The 20,619-nt window shown below is 51.2% G+C and overlaps 1 protein-coding gene across 1 annotated transcript in view; it reads left to right on the forward strand.

The window, feature by feature from the left end:
- Window positions 1–10,272, forward strand: part of MUC2 (mucin 2, oligomeric mucus/gel-forming) — a 36,092-nt gene extending 25,820 nt beyond the window's left edge. Inside the window, exons 35-53 of the mRNA XM_064288933.1 lie at window positions 224–288; window positions 1,040–1,251; window positions 1,484–1,658; window positions 2,136–2,383; window positions 2,848–3,043; window positions 3,369–3,582; window positions 4,256–4,434; window positions 4,644–4,713; window positions 4,831–4,931; window positions 5,485–5,516; window positions 6,337–6,514; window positions 6,870–6,974; window positions 7,190–7,230; window positions 7,461–7,583; window positions 7,955–8,053; window positions 9,076–9,204; window positions 9,359–9,398; window positions 9,744–9,870; window positions 10,035–10,272. Of these exons, the coding sequence (XP_064145003.1) occupies window positions 224–288; window positions 1,040–1,251; window positions 1,484–1,658; window positions 2,136–2,383; window positions 2,848–3,043; window positions 3,369–3,582; window positions 4,256–4,434; window positions 4,644–4,713; window positions 4,831–4,931; window positions 5,485–5,516; window positions 6,337–6,514; window positions 6,870–6,974; window positions 7,190–7,230; window positions 7,461–7,583; window positions 7,955–8,053; window positions 9,076–9,204; window positions 9,359–9,398; window positions 9,744–9,870; window positions 10,035–10,272 (2,572 nt within the window). The remainder of the gene's footprint in view (window positions 1–223; window positions 289–1,039; window positions 1,252–1,483; window positions 1,659–2,135; window positions 2,384–2,847; window positions 3,044–3,368; window positions 3,583–4,255; window positions 4,435–4,643; window positions 4,714–4,830; window positions 4,932–5,484; window positions 5,517–6,336; window positions 6,515–6,869; window positions 6,975–7,189; window positions 7,231–7,460; window positions 7,584–7,954; window positions 8,054–9,075; window positions 9,205–9,358; window positions 9,399–9,743; window positions 9,871–10,034) is intronic.
- Window positions 10,273–20,619: the final 10,347 nt, after the last annotated feature.

Below are 20,619 nucleotides of genomic sequence, written 5' to 3' on the forward strand. Positions count from 1 at the left end.
CCACCATCAGCAGTGCTCCAGGGACCACGACCCCCACTGTCAGCACCACCCCAGGGACCAGGACCCCAAAACCCACCATCAGCACCGCTACAGGGAGCCCAATACCCCCCATTAGCACCACTGAGCCCACGACCTCTGCGACGACCAGCACGACCACGGAGACCCCCGGTTTGTCCACGTCCACAGTCAGCTCATCGCCCACACCCAGCGCCATCTATAGCAGCGCTCCAGTCTCAATCGCCACTCTGGTACCATGCTGCTATTTGAATGGCACATTCTTCAGCCCAGGTATCTATGCTATTGCTTTCTTGTACCCTGGCAACCTCGGGTGGTGGGTTTCTGCCTTCTTCTGCCAGTCGTTTAGGAGTCCTTTTGAAGGTCCATACACAGCTTCCTGGGGAATCTAGAAGCTGGGTGCATGGGGCCAGGGCTCCTACAAGCCCAGGACCTGGTTGGCCTCACGTCAAAGAGGTGTGTTGGGGTACCTAAGAACAGATTGCACAGGAGAATGTTAGAACAGGCAAGGGTGGCCTTTGTTCAAGAGGGAGCTGCAACACGGGGAGAGAGGATGGGGAGGGGGAAGAAGGTGTAATGCGGGGAGTCCTCTGCAGTGGTTGAGAGGCTCCACCACTGTCCTACCTCCTCCCTTGAGACTGAGTTAGCATTGGCTGGTATGCACTGAGGTGGCAATAGGGCCGCTTTGCACTGAATGCTTTCTTTCCTTATGATCAGGCCACTGGGGTCCTGGGAGACCAGGGGGCCAGGAGGAGAGGGGCAGGAAGGAAGGGAAAGGAAACTTAGTTTGCTGGAGTGAATCATGAAGTCTTGCTTGCTCCTTGCTGTAAGCCCAGCTGTTTCCCAGAACATAAGCATGTGGGATGGTTTCTCTAACAAAAGGCTCCGGGAAAACTCAGCTTTGTCAGGGCTATGTCCCCCAGGCCCCTGAAGCAGGCAGGATGGGCCTTCCCTTGGTGGCCTCCATGGGGACAGCAAGCGCTGACCTTGAGGGCATACACCAGCCTCTCCCCCCTCTCCGTAGGCGAAGTGGTGTACAACGGCACACATGGGGACCTCTGCTATTACGTGAACTGCTCCCTGGACTGCACCCTCGAGATCTTCAACTGGTCCTGCCCATCCACGCCCTCACCGGCTAGCACACCCTCCAAGCCAACATCTCCCTCCGCAACACCATCCACGCCCCCGCCGACCACCACGCCCACTGGATGCCCTAACTTTGATCCTCCCCGACAGGTCAGTGGGTGGTGAGTGGGTGCTGTACCCCAGGCCCAGAGCCAGGTATTGTTCAGGCTGTCCACAGCCGCACCCTTGGGCTGTCTGTAGGGCTGAGGGGCCTCCTGCACAGCTTCCCTCAGCCTCCAGCCTCCTGGGTGAGACCGTAGGCATCCAGCCCCCTCCCGGGGAGCAGGACTGAGTCTGGGTGGCCTGGGAGCCATGTGACCCTGTGCCCCCCCACTGCCTGCAGGAGAATGAGACCTGGAGGCTCTGTGACTGCCTCATGGCCACCTGCAAGCACGACAACACGGTAGAGATTGTGAAGGTGGAGTGCAAGCCCCCGCCCATGCCCACCTGCACCAACGGCCTCAAGCCCGTGGAGGTGTGGGATCCCGATGGCTGCTGCTGGCACTGGGAGTGCGACTGTGAGTACCCCTGCTGCCGTCCTCCTGCCTCCTCTCCTCAGTGGTTAGGGCTCCAGGAAGAGATGGCTGTGGCCCCTTGGGTGCAGACCCTGGTCAGACAGTGGCCCCTGAGGGCAGGGTGTTTGCCAGGGCCAGGCATGGACCAAGGGACTTGTCACAGGTCCCCTTGTCCACCCACCACCTTGGGCTGGGGCCTGGGCAATGAGGACCTAGCTTGGTGCCGTGTGATCGGGGGGGTGAGGGTGCCACTAAGGTTGAGAAGGACTGGAGCTGAGGTTTGAGCTCAAAGCTCCTGGACCTGAGGCCATGTCACCCCCCACCCTGGCCTGTGGCGTGTGCTGCCATGGGGTGTACCTCGGCACCCCATGGCAGATGCCCGGGGGCCGGACTTTTCTGGACTGACCAGGTCCTGGGTCCTGGGTCCCAGCCCTGGACCCCCGGCCGGGCACCACCAGCTCACGGGTGCTTCTGCCCCAGGCTACTGCACAGGCTGGGGGGACCCACACTACGTCACCTTCGACGGGCTCTACTACAGCTACCAGGGCAACTGCACATATGTGCTGGTGGAACAGATCACTCCCAAGGTGGACAACTTTGGGGTCTACATCGACAACTACCACTGTGACGTCAACGACAAGGTCTCCTGTCCCCGAACCCTCATCGTGCACCACAAGAGGCAGGAAGTACTGATCAAGACAGTGCAAATGGTGCCCATAAAGGTGCAGGTACGTGGCACAGCGGAGTGGCAGGGCGTCACGGAGGCTGGGGTGCAGTGCCTCCCAGAGGTGGGAGAGTGGTGGGGCAGCCCCTCTCAAGGGCCCTCCAGTGTGTTCACCTGCTCCTGCCCCTGCCCACTCTGCGCACAGGTCTCTGGGTTAGAGGCCCCGTCCCGAGGACGGAGGATGCACTGAGGCCCTGACTCACCTATCTGAGCCTTTTCCATCGGGGACCTCACTCCACCTGACTGCTGGTGTCCTGGGGGCCCCACGTCCTGAAGACTCTGAGGGAAGAGCCCTTGCTGGCTCACCCCTGGTCCTGCTGGGAAGAAGCCAGAAGGGAAAAGGAAGGGGAGAGCGGAGGGCAGAGATCTGAGAGCAGGGGTGGGCATGGCGTCTGCTCAGTTGATGAGCCTCCTTTCTGGGCGCTGCCGGCTGCCCCCTGATCTGGTGCGTCCATCTGTCTGGCGCAGGTGCAGGTCAACAGGCAGGCAGTGGCACTGCCCTACCAGGAGTATGGGCTGCAGGACGGGCTGCAGGTGTATGAGCTGGGCATCAACTACGTGGTGGATATCCCCAAGCTGGGCGCCCTCATCTCCTACAATGGCCTCTCCTTCTCCATCAAGCTGCCCTACAGGCTTTTTGGCAACAACACCCAGGGCCAGTGTGGTAAGCCAATGAGCTTGTGCTTGGGGCGGCAACTGGGGCAGAGGTTGCCTGTGCGTGGGAGCATGTGTGCCTGTGTGTGTGGATGGATGTGTGTGAGCATGTGTGTGAGTGTGTGTGCATGGACCTGGTGGCTGCTGTGGGCTTCCTGTTCTGCTGGGGGCCTGTCACAATCATCTGGGTTCAGTCTCTGAGGGGAACCAGTCACCTGGCCTAGTCTGTGCCCCCGTCCTCTGGGCTGGTCATAGGGTACAGTCTGGGGTGAGGAGGGTCCTCTGTGGGCCATCCTGGCTCCTGGGAGGCTCATGGCGGCCTCCCTATGGTGTAGGCACGTGCACCAATAACACTGCGGATGACTGCATGCGGCCCAGTGGGGAGATCGTCTCCAACTGCGAGATTGTGGCCGACGAATGGGTGGTGAACGACCCCTCCAAGCCCAACTGCCCCCACACTGTGGGCACCACCAAGCGCCCAGCTGTCACCAAGCCAGCGAACACAACCTCCTGTGTGCCGTCCCCTCTCTGTGAGCTCATCAAAGACAGGTGACCTGCCCAGCCTGTCTGAACCTCAGCCTGGTCTCTGGGGACTGCAGGGCTGTGTGGAAGCCCAGCCTCTCTGGGCCTGCTCTCCTCTTCCATGGAGATGGATGGTGCAGGGTGAGAGGCTGGGTCACCGGACCCCAGGACCTGGTCCCACAGGACTGCGCTGCCTTTTCATCCCTCCCGCCTGTGCCTTTTTGCCTGACTACATGTCACCTGCCCCCTGGGAGGGCGCACGTTCAGCTGGCTTGAGGCATGGGGTAGACCAGCCGGCTCGCGCCTAGTTAGGCCAGGCCTGATGGGGAGGAGGCAGGCTGGGCCATCCCCTGGGCAGCTGGCAGCAATCAGAGAACAAGCTCCCGCCCCAGAGGCATTGCTGGCAGGGGCCCACCACAGGGTATGGTTGAGAGGTGCAGCTTCCCTCTGGGGGCCTGACCAGAGCTGCATCCCTGGGCCACAGCCCCACTCTCCTCCCCATGGCCACAGTTCTCTGCTTCTGTCTTCAGTCACAGATGCCCCTCTGGTCGCTGGGCTGCGGTCGCCCCTCTCTGGCAGACCCCCTCTCCCCCACCTCCCGCCCCGTCAGCATGGGGATGGGGGTGGTCCACGGCAGGTGCCGGCTGCGAGCGAGGGGAGGGGTCGCTGCTGCTGGAGCCTGACCCGCGCCCTCCCGCAGCCTGTTCGCCCAGTGTCACTCCCTGGCGCCGCCGCAGGACTACTACGACGCCTGCGTGTTTGACAGCTGCTTCGCGCCTGGCCAGGGCCTGGAGTGCGCCAGCCTGCAGACCTACGCGGCCCTCTGTGCACAGGCGGACATCTGCGTGGACTGGCGACCCCGCACCCAGGGGGCCTGCAGTGAGTGCCGCTCCTGGCCGGGATGGGGGGCGAGGCGGGCCAGGACTAGAGCGGCTGGAGGGGCGGCGTGCTGCGGACCTCGCCCTGCTGAGCGCAACGCTGCACAGCCAGCCGGCCGCGGGCCTCTCTGGGGGCGGGACGGCAGGACTGTCACTCAGAACCCGTGCGCCTTTGGCCGGCCCCGCCCCTGACTCCTCCTCCCTCCCCAGCGCTGACCTGCCCGTCCCACCGGGAGTACCGGGCCTGCGGGCCTGCGGAGGAGCCCACCTGCAAGTCCAGGTGAGCCGCCTGCGGGGGGACAGGGCCGGGGCCGGCAGGGGGAGCCGGGCGGCAATATCTGCGCGAAGTGGTCCAGCCGCGTCCGTGCCTCCATTTGACGGTGACCCCCATACCCAGCTCCCAGAAGCAGAACACCACGCACCTGGTGGAAGGCTGCTTCTGTCCTAGGGGCACCAAGAACTACGCCCCCGGCTTCGACGTCTGCGTGCAGCATTGCGGTAAGTTGCCGGCTGGCTTTTTTAAAATAATATTTTCTTGAGTTTCTGATGAGAGTTTACACAGCAAGTTAGGTTCCCATGTGACAGTTTCCACGCAAGTTGTTCAGTGACATTAATACCATTTATCACCACGTTTTTGTCAGCATTCCCCTTCATTGCCTTCAGGTTGTTCCCTCTCCAGTCCTCTAGTTTCCCTGCCTCTTTATCTTTTCATCTTTAATTTTGAGAAATTGTTGACGTTTTGGTCTCATAGGATGTTTTTTAAGTAGGACACTGGTCTTATGGGTAATATCCTTTATTTTGTGTGCCACTGTGCTGTTTTGGTAAAAGTGATCTCCAGATAGACCCGGTTCCAGGTTTAAAGTGTATTTCAGGGAGATAGTCTCGGGGATGTCCTCTGTTCTGTACTGTTCTAGTTTGTCTGGCATGCTGGCTGGCTTTGCCTCCCTCCCACCACCTCCTTGGGTCCCCAGAGGCCATGAGGCTGACCCAGCTCCCCGGGGTGTGGGGGCCAGGACTCTTGTAACAGAATCTATTTCCTCCCCACTTCCAGGTTGTGTGGGACCCGACGACGTGCCCAGAGCAGTAAGCACCCCTACCCCCACCTTTATACTGGGGGAGATTCTGTTGCCAGCCCAGAACTTGGGGGTCTGGGGTGTGGTGGAGGGAGAGAGGTTGTGAGAATATGGGAGCCTCAAAAACCAAGTAACAGGCCATTAAGGTCCTGGACAGCTGAACTAGTGGGTTTATCCACCTTACCACTCACCCATCCATCCATTCATCATCCAGTTACCCATTCACCCACCCACTCACCCATCCATCTATTCACCTACCCGTCCAGTCACCCACTCACTCAGCTACATACCCATCCACCCACTCATTGAACACCCAGCCACCTTCCGTCCATTCATTCGGCCGTCCATCCACCCATACATACATACACACACCTACCCACTCACTCACCCACCCATCCATCTACCTTTCCTTCCACTCAGCACCCAGCCACTCACCTATCCAACCATTTACCTGTCCACCCACCACCATTGGCCAGTGACACTGTATCCAAACCTGAGATAACACCTTAATTACCCAAGGGTTTCCTGTGTTTCCTTACACATGGTCACCAGGTGCATGACTGATTTGTTTGCTCAGACCTGTATGAATCCACCAGACACGTGTCGTGCACCTGCCGCATGCCAGCAGGCCCAGGCTGGCAAACCCTGATGACGGTCACAGCGGTGGGCTGTTAGTAACCAGTTCCCTGAATGAGCAGCCACCCTCCTGCTCAGAGGTGGGGAGAGGCACAGCCTTCCCACAAGACTCCTCAGCAGGCTGCCCAGTGCAGGTGACCATAGCAAAGCCGAGCCGCCCTTCTTCCTGGCTCACTCCGTTCCCTCCCCCGCAGTTTGGGGAGCGCTTTGAATTCGACTGCAAAGACTGCCTTTGCCTGGAGGGCGGGAGAGGCATTTCCTGCCAGCCCAAGAAATGCAGCCTGCAGCTGTCCACAAGTTGTGAGGAGGATGGCACCTACCCGGTCACGGAGGTCAACCCTGATGACACCTGCTGCAAAATTACTTCCTGCAGTAAGAGGACCCCTGGGGGCAGGGGGTCCCTGGCGGGGTCTCTCTCCGGGCCCTCGATGTCACTGAGCATGTCCCCTGCAGGCTGGGGTGCATGCTGTCACCTCCATAGCCCTTGTGGCCCCTGGGGTGGCAGTTCTTCCAGATGGAACTAGTTGGGGGAGTACCCATGGGGCCCCGCAGGGCCTGCGCTGGAGGCTGGAGTGTCAGTATGGCCTACCGCGAAGGTTGCCACGTGTTGGAGTGTTGGAGGAGGGCTGTGGGCTCAGGGTTGGCCTGGGGGTGGGGGGGGGGGACATCTACGGAGGCCCCTGGAGGGAGCCATGCTCTTGTTCTTGCGTTCTCCTCCCCCCCCCAGAGTGCAACACCAGCCGGTGTCTGGAGAAGCCTCCTACGTGCAAACTGGGATTTGAGCTGAAGAGCAAGACAGTCCCTGGGAGGTGCTGCCCACTTTACTCATGTGGTGAGCAGCGCCCTGGTCCTGGACGTGGGGTGGGGGGATTCTGATGGCCATCATCGGGCACCTTGCCCGGGTCAGGGCTGTGGGTTAGGGTGAGCAGCATGGCCTGGGGGGCTTCAGTTTCTGGGGGGCACAGGCAGCCACCATGGACACAGGCCCCCACCATGGGCACAGGCCCCCCTCTGTCGCTGACCCACGTTCTCACCCTTTTTCCCAAGAGCCCAAGGGCGTATGTGTCGTGGAAAATGCTGAGTACCAGGTGAGCCCTGGGGGCAGGGGCAGGGCGCGGGATGGAGGCGGAGGTGGGGCGGAGAGGGTGGGGCTCCTGGGGCAACTCGGGGGCGGGGCGGGGGACCTGTGAGGGTCCACGCTAGGAGGCTCCCTCACAGGGGTCAGGATCAGGGCCGCCCTCAGGGACAGGAGTCGGCGGTTCTGAAGTGGGTGGTGAGCCGCGGGGGTCACGTCTCACCGTCTCCCCTGTGCCCAAAGCCCGGCTCTCCAGTTTATGCTTCCAAGTGCCAGAGCTGCTTCTGCACCGAAGACGTGAACAAGGAGACCCAGCTGCACGTCATCAACTGCACCCACGTGCCCTGCATCACCCACTGCAACCCCGTAAGCGCCGGCGCCCTCACCTCCCTCTAGATCTGTCCGGAGAGCCCATCACCCCATGCCCCTTCCCACGGTCTCGTCTTAAAGGCTTATTGTAGCAAAGACAAGGGCGATTCCGACCACAGCTCCGTTCCCCTTTCCAATGCCCGCCCCTCCACGTTCTCCCCTTCGCCCACCTCTTTACCGTCCTTTCTGGGACCGCCTCCCACGACGGAGGGTCTTGGCGGCTCCAAAGGCAGCCCTGTCCGAGGTGGGTGCGCAGCACGCCCGGCCCGCGAGAGGCCGCGGTCGGTGGGAGCGGTCGGCGAGCTGGGGTGGGCTGAGTCCTGGGGTGGGTGGCCACCGCAGGCTCAGTCCCCGGGCCGTGTTCCCAGGGCTTCGAGCTCGTGGAGGCCCCCGGCGAGTGCTGCAAGAAGTGTGAGCAGACCCACTGCGTCATCCAACAGCAGGACAACCAGAACCTCGTCCTGAAGGTGGGCTGTGCAGGGCCCAGGAGGGGCTGTGGGCGGGGCCGGGAGCTGTGGGCGGGGCCCTGGGGCTGCGGGCGGGGCCCCGGAGCTGTGGGCGGGGCTGTGGGCGGGCCAGGAGGACCGGGGTCTCCCGCTCGTCTCCTGACACAGGGGACAGGGCCAGGGCCTGGGAAGACTCGGGGCTTCCCCGGCCGAATCCTCTCAGTCATGGAAAAGGCTGCGTATGAGTGTCCTGCGACGGCCCTAACACAAGTATCGCGAACTGTGTGGCTTTAAACCACACGGATGTGTTCCCTCACCATCCGAAGGCCAGAAGTCCGAAATCAAGGTGTCGGCAGGGCCACGCTCCCTCCAAAGGCCCTAAGGGACGAGCCTTCCTTGCCTCTTCCAGCTTCTGGTGGTAGCCAGCTATCCTCGGTGTTCCCCATTTTTTGCCTCAGTCTCCACGAAGCCCACTCCTCTCCTGGTGTCTTCCCTTCTGTGTCTCCTGAGGGCACTGGTCAGTGAATTAAGGCCAGCCTGCCCTGGTGGCACAGTGGTAAAGTCCTTGGCTGCTAACCAAAAGGTCGGCAGTTCAAATCCACTAGCTGCTCCTTGGAAACCCTATGGGGCAGTCCTACTCGGTCCTATCGGTTCGCTATGAGTCAGAATCCACCGGACAGCAGTGGGTTTGGATTTTTGTTTTTTGGGTAATCCATGATGATCTTAATTAACTTACATCTTCAACTTCGTTACATCTATAATGTCCCTTTGTCCACATAACATCTCAGGTTCTGAGGTTTAGGGCACAAATGTCCTTTTTGGCCCACTATGGGCCGGCACTTGTCCCTGGTGCCCCCACTGGGGGCCACTTGTTTCAAGGTCCTGGCCCCACAAACCTGTTCTGCCAGAGGTGCTGCGTTTGACCCGGGGTTGGGGACTCGGCCCAGCCAGGGTGTTTCTGGTCTGTGCTCTGGGCGGACCAGGGTCTGGGGGGCCCCACAGGTCTGCTGCTCCCCCTAACCCAGTCTTTGCTCTGCCCCCAGCCTGGGGACATGAAGCAAGACCCCAAGAACAACTGCACCTTCTTCAGCTGCGTGAAAATTCACAACCAGCTCATCTCCTCTGTCTCCAACATCACCTGCCCCAACTTTGACCCCAGAGACTGCCTCCCGGTGAGCAGGCTGAGTCCCCAGTGGTGGGGCAGCAGGAGGCCCTGTGCTGGGGGCCCTTCTACAGGAACTACCCCTCCCAAACCCCAAGGCAGGAGGGGGTGCTTGCCCTTCAATGTGGGGGGCTCTGGCTCATTCTCATTCCCCTCCCCTCCAGGGCTCTGTCACCCTCATGCCCAATGGCTGCTGCAAGAAATGTGAGTACCACCTCGGGTGGGTCAGCACCTAGGTGGGGTCTGGCAGGTGGGCTCAACCTGGGCCTCCTTGAGGGAGTGGAGGCACCCCTGTCCCCTCTGTGCCTTCCACTCACATCTGGATACTAAGGGGATGAAACTGGGGTGTGGAGGGAGCTGTAATGCCATCCCAGGCAGGAGCAAGACAGAATCCAGTTTGCCAGCAGGCAGCTGGAGGTGGGTACTTGCCTCCCTGGAGAGTGGCTGATGGCAGTTTGCTTGGGGTGGAGAGAGTCCCATCCCAGGGACAAAGAGAGAGCAGAGAGGGAGCCTATGTAATCCCCAGAACCCCACCTCACCCTCTTTCAGGCACCCCCCTCAATGAGACCAGAATCCCCTGCTCCACCATCCCGATTACGAGGAAAATCACACATGCAGGCTGCACCAAGACGGTCAACATGAACTACTGCTCGGGGTCCTGCGGGACCTTCGCCATGTGAGTCCCCACGCTATGGGGGCTGTGCGGGCCACGGGGCCTTTCCTGCCCTGCTGGGGGCGGTGTGGGTTCCAAGTCTTCCTGGAGGGAGTGATCCTCACCCCACTCCCCCTCCCCAGGTACTTGGCTGAGGCTCAGCCCCTCACCCCACTCTCCCTCCCCAGGTACTCCGCTGAGGCTCAGTCCCTGGACCACAAATGTTCCTGCTGCAAGGAGGAGCGGACCAGCCAGCGTGAGGTGCTGCTGGACTGCCCCAACGGTGGCTCACTGTGGCACACCTACACCCACATCGAAAGCTGCCTGTGCCAGGACACCACCTGCGGGCTCCCACTTGCCCAGCCCACGGCCCTCAACCGTGACCGGCGCTCCGCTCCCGGGGCCTGGCATCCCAGGAAGCCGTGAGCTGCTGGAATGGCCGTCCAGACCCTACCTTCCTGCTGGCCCCAGCCCATCCGCTGACCCTCTGAGCTTCCTTGCTTCCTGACTCGGCTGGTCTTTTGCAGATATTTATATTCTTAGCCTTCGTCCTCTCCTTTGCTTGCCGGTAATAAAGTCACGCAGAGCTGCCTCATTGGTCTGTTTTGAGTTGGTACCATGAGTGGGTCTGGGTGGAAGGAGCTGCTGGGTGGGGGCCAAGGTCCAGCAGATTCATGAGGGTAAGGTAAGGTGGACAGTCCCCACAGGACAAAGGGGACATTGTGCATATACACAGATGGGCCTGACCTTCGCAAATACTATGTACAAAATGTGATCCCCAGTAACCACCTTCCCTTGCCTGCCCCCCCAAGAAACTGTCCCACTCCTGGTTTGTGCAAAGCCCATCAAGATGCAGACAGTCCCCTTCCAGGAAGCCCTCAGATCCTGACCTTTTAAAAAGGAGTCTCAGGTCCCTTTGACAGACATTTCTAGGGTTTCAGCTGTGCGAGGTCTTCATCCCAGCCCCAGGGAGCCATTATGGTTCCCAAGCAAGAATGCACACACATGCGCACATGTCTGCATGTGTGTGCATGTGTAAGCATGTGTGTGAAATGTGCCCACCTAGTAAAATGGGGCTTTATACTGAGAAAAATAGTGAAGGTTCAGCTCACGCACCAGGAGGGCAGGGCGAGGGCTCCTACAGCCCAGAGACAAAAAGGAACAAGGTTAGGATGTCTTTGCTCACCACTTCGCTTTAACTTTGTGCTGGAGGTCCTAGCCAGTGCAATAAGACAAGAAAAAGAAATGAAAGGCATACAGATGAGAAAGAAATATGTAAAGCTGTCCTCATTTGCAGGTGTATGTAGATAACCCTAACAGCCCTATAAAATATCTATTACAATGTATAAGTAAATACACCAACATTGCACGATACTAGGTCAATGCACAAAGATCAATTATATTTCTATATCATACAAATGCACAATTAGAAAATGAAATTAAAGAAAACAACTTTATAACAGTATCAAAAATAAAATACTTGAGAATAAATTTAACAAAAGCTGTATAATACATGAACACTAAAAGCTACAACACATTACAAAGCAAAATTTAAAAATACTTAAGTAAATGGAGCAGTATACCACAGTCATGGCTTGGAAGGTAATATGGCTGCCCTCCCCAAATGGATGTAAAAATTAGTACAATCCCAAAGTTAAGTTGATTTGAAGTTGACTTGAAAATTTACATGGAAAGACAAAGCACTTAATACAACCAAATTTTTTTTGAAGAAGGACAAAGTTGGAGAGCTCACCTTACCTGATCAAGACACAGTATAAAGCTACAGTATTAATACTGTAAATATGCTGTATTGGCACAAAGATGTTGTTGTTGGGTGCCGATGAGTTGGTTGCAACTCATGGTCACCCTATGCACAACAGAACAAAAAGGTAGGCATAGAGGTCAGTGGAACAGAGTAGAGAGACTAGGAGTAAATGCATACTTTTATGATTAATTGATTTTCAACAAAGATGCCAAAGTAATTAATAGGATAAAGATTGCGATGGTTAAGGTCAACTTGGCTGGGCCGTGATTCTCAGTGGTTTGGCAGTCTTATGATGTTGTGATCACTTCCATGATTAGATTTGTTATAATGTGATCACCTCCATGATGGGATCTGCTGTGAGTAGCCAATCAGCTGAAAGGGAGTTTCCTTGGGTTTGTGGCCCGCATCCAATGTAGGTGGACTTTCTGGCAAAGCTCGAGGGCTTTTGCTCACTCTGGATCCTGCAGCTGGCTCCTGTTCTTCTGACCTCCAGTTCTTGGGGACTTGAGCTAGCAGCTTACCTACCGTCTTGTCTGCCGATCTTGGAGTTTGTCGATCTTCACAGTCTTTGAGCAAGAGCCCTGCTGTCTGATCTGTGATCATGGATTTGCCGGCCCCTGCTGCTATGAAATCAGGAGAAGCCTCTATCCTGACCAATGGACTTAGGACGTTCCAGTCTCTACAACAGACTGAGTCATTCCCTTGATATAAATCTCTCAATATAAACATATATTTATATGTTCTACTGGTTTTGCTTCTCTAGAGAACCCAGCCTAAAACGGAGATAGTCTTTTAACAAATGATGCTGGAATGAGTGGCTATTTATATGGAAAAAAGTGAACCTCAACCCTTACTTAACACCATACACAAAAATAATACACCTAAGTGAAATAGGTAAAACTATTAAACTTCTAGAAAAAATATAGAAGAAAATCTTTGTTTTGGGATAAAATAAACAAACAAAAAAAGGATAGGCAAAGTTTAAAGACACCCACTTGTGGCATTTTCATTACAACACCCCTAGGAAATTAAGACATGAGAGGCTGACTGCAAAATGATACAAGCAAGTTTTTCATTTCTGTATCTTAATTATGGTAGTGATTACATGACAGTATACCTTATTAAAGATTATCAAACTGTACAGTAAAATGGCTGTATTTTATTTTATATAAATAATACCTTAATAAAAAATTTAAATGAGCTTAGTTGCTCAATAAAACATCCATCATTTATTTAGCTCATGACTCTGCAATTCGCAGTTTGGGCTGTGCTTAGCTGGTGTCTCTTCTAGTCTGGACTGGGCTCACTCATGAGTCTGTTGTCAGCTGGTGGGCCTGCAGGGCTGGCTGGTTCATGCTGGCCTTGGCTGGAACTGCTGGGTTGATGGAGGCCTCTCCCCAAGTTCTGTCATTCTCCAAAAGAAGCCAACCATTCACATGGTGGCCAAATTGTTCCCATGAGCAGTTAGAGGACAGGAAGGGCACTTTTCATGTCTGCTTGTGTCATATTTGCTGCTGTTCCATTGGCCAAAACAAGCCATGTACGTGGCTGGGTGAGTTTCCAGGAGCTGCCGCTTGGCTTAAAACAACAGAAATTTATTCCCTCACAATTCTGGAGGCCAGATGTCCAAAATGAAGGCATCAGCAGAGCACATTCCCTCTCAAGGCTCTAGGGGAGGATCCTTCATCGCCTCTCCCAGCTTCTGGTGGCCCCAGGCACTCCTTGGCCTATGGCTGCATGGCTCCACATCTGCCTGTGGAATCACATGACCATCTCCTTCTCTCCCTGTGTGTCATCTGTGTGTCTCTTATAAGGACACTTTGCAGGATGAGCTCATTTAAGAGCCTTCGCTTAATAACATCGGCAAAGACCTTTTTCCAAATAAGGTTACATTCACAGGCTATGGAGCTGGAGCATGGAGAAATCTGTTGGGGGCCACCACCCAACCCACTATGATAGCCAAGCCCAGACCAGTGTGGGCATGGACACGGGTATGAAAAATCAGAAGCTTTACTACACTAAGGTCCCTGGGTGGTGCACATGGTTTGGACTCAACCACTAACCTAAAGGTTGGCAGTTCAAATCCACCCAATGGCACCATGAAAGAAAGGCCTGGTGATCTGCTTCTGTAAAGATTACAGCCAAGAAAACTGCATGGATACAGGGGAAGCCAGCAAACCTGTTCAAGGCAAGGTCATGGTAGCTGCATAGACACATCCAAACTCCCTGAGAGACCAAATTGCTAGGCTGAGGGCTGTGGGGACCATGGTCTCAGGGAATACCTAGCTCAATTGGTATAACATAGTTCATAAAGAATATGTTCTACATTCTACTTTGGTGAGTAGCGTCTGGGGCCTTAAAAGCCTTTGAGCGGCCATCTAGGATACTTCACTGGTCTCACCCCTTCAGGAGCAAGGAAGAATGAAGAAACCTAAAGATACAAGGGAAGACTAGTCCACATCTACCATGGCCTCCACCAGACTGAGTCCAGCACAACGAGATGGTGCCTGGCTACCACCACTGACTTCTCCGACAGGGATCACAATAGAGGGTCCCAAACAGAGCTGGAGAAAAATATAGAACAAAATTGTAACTCAAAAAGAAGGACCAGACTTGCTAGCCTGATGGAGACTGGACAAAACCTGAGCGTATGGCCCCTGGATGCCCTTTCAGCTCAGTAATGAGGTCAATCCTGAGTTCACCCTTCAGTCAAAGATTGAACAGGCCCAGGGAACAAAACAAGACTAAAGGGGCACACCAGCCCTGGGGCAGGGACTGGAAGGCAAGAAGGAACAGGAAAGCTGGTAATAGGGAACTCAAGGTTGAGAAAGGGAGAGTGTTGACATGTCATGGGGTGGTTAACCAATGTCGTAGAACAATGTGTGTACTAATTGATGAGAAACTAGTTTGTTCTGTAAACTTTCACCTAAAGTGCAATTTAAAAAAAAAAAAAAAGATTACAGCCAAAAAAAAGAAAACCCTATGGAGCTCAGATCTACCCTGTGACACATGGGGTCGTCACGAGCTAGAATCGACTTAACGGCAACGGGGCTGGTTTTGGTTCTACTGCATTAGGCGACACACACAAAACCAGGGGATAGAAAAAGTGGGAAAGCTGGCCATCTTGTTTTGAAAACTTGCACAACCTTGATACCAAAATTGTTCTTGGTAGTGAAGGAAAGAAAGTGGGACACGAATCTCATTTGTTAACATAGATGCAGAAGCCCTAAACAATACATGAGCAAACCCAATCCCAAGGCCTACATAAAAAACCATTCCCTCAAGAATACGTTAGCAGAGCGGAGCCAAGAAGGTGGAACAGACAGATGCTTCCGGTGAGCCCTCTTTACAACAACCACCTGAAAAAACAAGTGAAACGAGTATATTTGGGACAAGCTGGGAGCCCTGAGCATCAAAGACAAGCTTAGACAACCAACTGAGGGGCAGGGGGAGGAAGAGACCGTTCGGAAGCGGAGAGGAGTTACTGGACCTGAATCGCGGGGACCCCTCAGGCACCATTCCTGGGGTGGCGGTAGTGGCGGTGGTGGCGGGCTGGTCCTAGTGTTCGGCTGCAGTTTCCTCAGGGAGAAGCAGCAGCCACACAGCCCACTCACACTTCTGGAACCTGAGCAGAAGGGCGCTCTCGGCAAAAGCTAAGGACTTGCGGATATTTTACCGCCCCCCCCACCCCCAGCCAGCTTCAGAGGCTGAGTCCCTTGGCCTGAGATAGACCCTGGTGAGCACCTGGAGCCGTCCTCCCGGCCTTGGGGAAGGAAAAAATTTCCAACTGGGGGGAAAAGATAATTTGCCTGCTCCATTAACTGGGGGAGCTCAGGACAGAAGCGACTCCTGTCCAGGCATAAACTGTTCATGGACCTTGAGCACCTTTCCCTTCTGCATGGACCCTTGTGGGCCTGTTTCGGGAGAAGAGGCCCTTGTTGGCAAACTTCAATCATTTCAGTGGTGCGGTGGAGCGGTGGGTGTTTGATATTTGACATTGCTTTGCCTATTAAACAAGGTCCTCACCTACCCTCAACAGGGACTTGGGTCGCCCAGCCACCTGCGACAGGGGTCCAAGGATAACTGGTACCTCCCAGTCCTTACAACAAAAACTTTGGGTGCCCATGGTCCCTCTGCAGAGCCCACCCACCAGCACGCTCTAGGGAACAGAGACATGCTTTCCTCAGAGACACTTGGGGGTTGGTTCTCAGCCCCCTGCCTTGTTCAGAGTGTGACCTCCTGCTGCAATCACATACCAGTATATATGCCAATCACCCCTGCCCCTCTAAGACTGTAGGACAGAGCCGTACCACACACTTGATATCAGCTACCTGGAAACCTGAGCTGAATTCATACAAGAAAACTGAATGGACTCCTAGACTGATATACCTGATAACAGCTCTAGCCAGCTGGGGACAGGACACCAGAGCTCCAAAGGTGAAAATAATCAAGCTAGCTCACTCAAGCAACCCAACAGGGGTACACCAAAACAAAACAAAGCAAGGAGCTATGACACAGTAAGCAAGCATAAACTAATACAATAACTTATAGATGGCTCGGAGACAACAGTCAATATCAAGTCACATAAAGAAACAGGCCATGATCACCTCAACAGGCTCTCAACACAAAGAATCCAGGGATCTTCTAGATGAAAGTGCATTCCTGGAATTACCAGATGCAGAATACAAAAGTTTAATATACAGAACCCTTCAAGACATCAGGAAGGAAATGAGGCAACACGCAGAACGAGCCAAGGAACACACAGATAAAGCAACTGAAGAAATCAGAAAGATTATTCAGGAACATAACGAAAAGTTTAATAAGATGGAAAAATCCATAGACAGACAGCAATCAAAAATTCAGAAGATTAACAACAAAATTACAGAATTAAATAACTCAATAGAAAGTCAGAGGAGCAGAATTGAGCAAGTAGAAGCTAGAATTTCTCAACTCGAAGATAAATCACTTGGCACTAATATATTTGAAGAAAAATCAGATAAAAGAATTTTAAAAAATGAAGAAACCTTAAGAATCATGTGGGACTCTATCAAGAGAAATAACCTACGAGTGATTGGAGTACCAGAACAGGGAGGGATAACAGAAAATACAGAGAAAATTGTTGAGGATTTGTTGGCAGAAAACTTCCCTGATATTGTGAAAGATGAGAAGGTATCTATCCAAGATCCTCATCGAACTCCACGTAAGGTAGATCTTAACAGGAAGTCACCAAGACATATTATAATCAAACTTGCCAAAACCAAAGATAAAGAGAGAATTATAAGAGCAGTGAGGGATAAAAGAAAAGTCACCTATAAAGGAGAGCTAATAAGAATAAGCTCGGACTACTTGGCAGAAACCATGCAGGCAGGAATGCAATGGGATGACATATTTAAAAAATGAAGGAAAAAAATTGCCTGCCAAGGATCATATATCCATCAAAACTGTCTCTTAAATATGAAGGTGAAAATAAGACATTTCCAGATAAACACAAGTTGAGAGAATTCATAAAAAACAAACCAAAACTACAAGAAATACTAAAGGGAGTTCTTTGGTTAGAAAATCAATAACATCAGGTATCGATCCAAGACTAGAACACTGGGCAGAGCAACCAGAAGTCAACCCAGACAGGGAAATCCAAAAAAAAAAAAAAAAAAAGCCCAACACAGGGTAACGGTGGTGTTATTATATAAAAGAAGACAACATTAAATTAATAAAGAGGGACTAAGAAATGTAATCATACACCTTCCATATGGAGAGAAAGATACAGTGATACAAAGAAATAAAAGTTAGTTTTAAATTTAGAAAAATAAAGGTAAATAATAAGGTAACCACAAAGGAGACAAACTACCCTACTCATCAAAATAAAATACAAGGGAAAAATACAGACTCAGCAGAAACAAAATCAACAACAACAAATATGAGGAAAGGACAATATATAAAGAAAATCTACTCAGCACACAAAAGCAAGTGGGAAAAAGAAGCTGTCAATGCACAAAAAAAGACATCAAAATGGTAGCACTAAATTCATACCTATCCATAACTACCCTGAATGTAAATGGACTAAATGCACCAATAAAGAGACAGAGAGTGGCAGAAGGGATTAAAAAACAAGATCCGTCTATATGCTGCCTACAAGACACACACCTTAGACTTAGAGACACAAACAAACTAAAACACAAAGGATGGAAAAAAATATATCACGCAAACAAAATAAAAAAAGAGCAGGAGTGGCAATATTAATTTCTGACAAAATAGACTTTAAAGTTAAATCCATCAGAAAGGATAAGGAAGGACACTATATAATGATTAAAGGGACAATACACCAAGAAGCTATAACTATATTAAATATTTATGCACCCAATGACAGGGCTGCAAGATACATAAAACAAACTCCATCGGCATTGAAAAGTGAGATAGACAGTGCCACAATAATAGTAGGAGACTTCAACACACCACTTTCGGTGAAGGACAGGACATCCAGAAAGAAGCTCAATAAAGACATGGAAGATCTAAATGCCACAATCAGCCAACTTGACCTCGTAGACATATACAGAACACTCCACCCAACAGCAACCAACTATACTTTCTTTTCTAGTGCACATAAAGCAAGCCTTAGCAGAATCCAAAACATTGAAATATTACAAAGCATCTTCGCTGACCGTAAGGCCATAAAAGTGGAAATCAATAACAGCAAAAGCAGGGAAAAGAAATCAAACACTTGGAAACTGAATAATACCCTGCTCGAAAAAGACTGGATTATAGAAGACATTAAGGATGGAATAAAGAGATTTATAGAATCCAATGAGAATGAAAACACTTCCTATCAGAACCTTTGGGACACAGCAAAAGCAGTGCTCAGAGGCCAATTTATATCAATAAATGCACACATCCAAAAAGAAGAAAGGCCCAAAATCAAAGAATTAACCCTGCAGCTTGAACAAATAGAAAGAGAGCAACAAAAGAAACCCACAGGCACCAGAAGAAAAAAAATAATAAAAATTAGAGCTGAACTAAATGAAATAGAAAACAGAAAAACAATTGAAAGAATTAACAAGACCAAAAGCTGGTTTTTTGAAAAAAATCAACAGAATTGATAAACCATTGGCCAAACTGACAAAAGAAAAACAGGAGAGGAAGGAAATAACCCAAATAAGAAATGAGATGGGCGGTATTACAACAGACTCAACTGAAATTAAAAGAGCCATATCAGATTACTATGAAAAACTATACTCAAACAAATTTGAAAAACTAGAAGAAATGGAGGAATTCCTAGAAACACACTACCTATCTAAACTAACACAAACAGACGTAGAACAACTAAATAGACCCATAACAAAAGGGGAGATTGAAAAGGTAATAAAAAAACTCCCAACAAAAAAAAAAGCCCTGGTCTGGACTGCTTCACTGCAGAGTTCTACCAAACTTTCAGAGAGGAATTAACACCACTACTACTGAAGGTATTTCAGAGCACAGAAAAGGATGGAATACTACCTACCTCATTCTATGAAGCCACCATATCCCTGATACCAAAACCAGGTAAAGACACCACAAGTAAAGAAAATTATAGACCTATATCCCTCATTAATGTAGATGTAAAAATCCTCAACAAAATTCTAGCCAATAGAATTCAACAACAGATCAAAAAAATAATTCACCATGACCAAGTGGGATTCATACCAGGCATGCAGGGATGGCTCAACATTAGAAAAACAATTAATGGAATCCACCACATAAATAAAAGACAAGAATCACATGATCTTATCAGTTGATGCAGAAAAGCCCTTTGACAAAGTTCAACACTCATTCATGATAAAAACTCTCAGCAAAGTAGGAATAGAAGGAAAATTCCTCAACATAATAAAGCGCATTTATACAAAGCCAACAGCCAACATTACCCTAAATGGAGAGAGTCTGAAAACACTCCCACTGAGATCAGGAACCAGACAAGGATGTCCTTTATCACCACTCTTATTCAACATTGTGCTGGAAGTCCTAGCCAGAGCAATTAGGCTAGATAAAGAAATAAAGGGCATCCAGATTGGTAAGGAAGAAGTCAAAGTATCTCTATTTGCAGATGACATGATCTTATACACAGAAAACCCTAAGGAATCCTCCAGAAAACCACTGAAATTAATAGAAGAGTTCAGCAGAGTATCGGGATACAAGATAAACAAACAAAAATCAGTTGGATTCCTCTACACCAACAAAAAGAACATCGAAGAGGAAATCACCAAATCAATGCCATTTACAGTAGCTCCCAAGAAGATAAAATACTTAGGAATAAATCTTACCAGAGGTGTAAAAGACTTATACAAAGAAAACTACAGTACACTTCTGCAAGAAACCAAAAGAGACTTACATAAGTGGAAAAACATACCTTGCTCGTGGATAGGAAGACTTAACATTATAAAAATGTCTATTCTACCAAAAGCGACCTATACATATAATGCAATTCCGATCCAAATCCCAAGGACGTTCTTTAATGAGATGGAGAAACAAATCACCAAGTTCATATGGAAGGGAAAGAGGCCCCGGTTAAATAAGGCATTACTGAAAAAGAAGAACAAAGTGGGAGGCCTTACTTTATCTGATTTTAGAACCTATTATACCACCACAGTAGTCAAAACAGCCTAGTACTGGTACAACAACAGATACATAGACCAATGGAACAGAATTAAGAATCCAGACATAAATCCATCCACATATGAGCAGTTGATATTTGACAAAGACCCCAAATCAGTTAAATGGGGAAAAGACAGTCTTTTTAACAAATGGTGCTGGCATAACTGGATATCCATCTGCAAAAAAATGAAACAAGACCCATACCTCACTCCATGTACAAAAACTAACTCAAAATGGATCAAAGACCTAAATATAAAATCTAAAACGATAAAGATCATGGAAGAAATAATAGGGACAACGTTAGGAGCCCTAATACATTGCATAAACAGTATAGAAAACATTATGAAAAACGCAGAAGAAAAACTAGATAACTGGGAGCTCCTAAA

Source organism: Loxodonta africana, chromosome 7, assembly GCF_030014295.1.
Source record: "Loxodonta africana isolate mLoxAfr1 chromosome 7, mLoxAfr1.hap2, whole genome shotgun sequence".
Classification (NCBI taxonomy): Eukaryota; Metazoa; Chordata; class Mammalia; order Proboscidea; family Elephantidae; genus Loxodonta; species Loxodonta africana.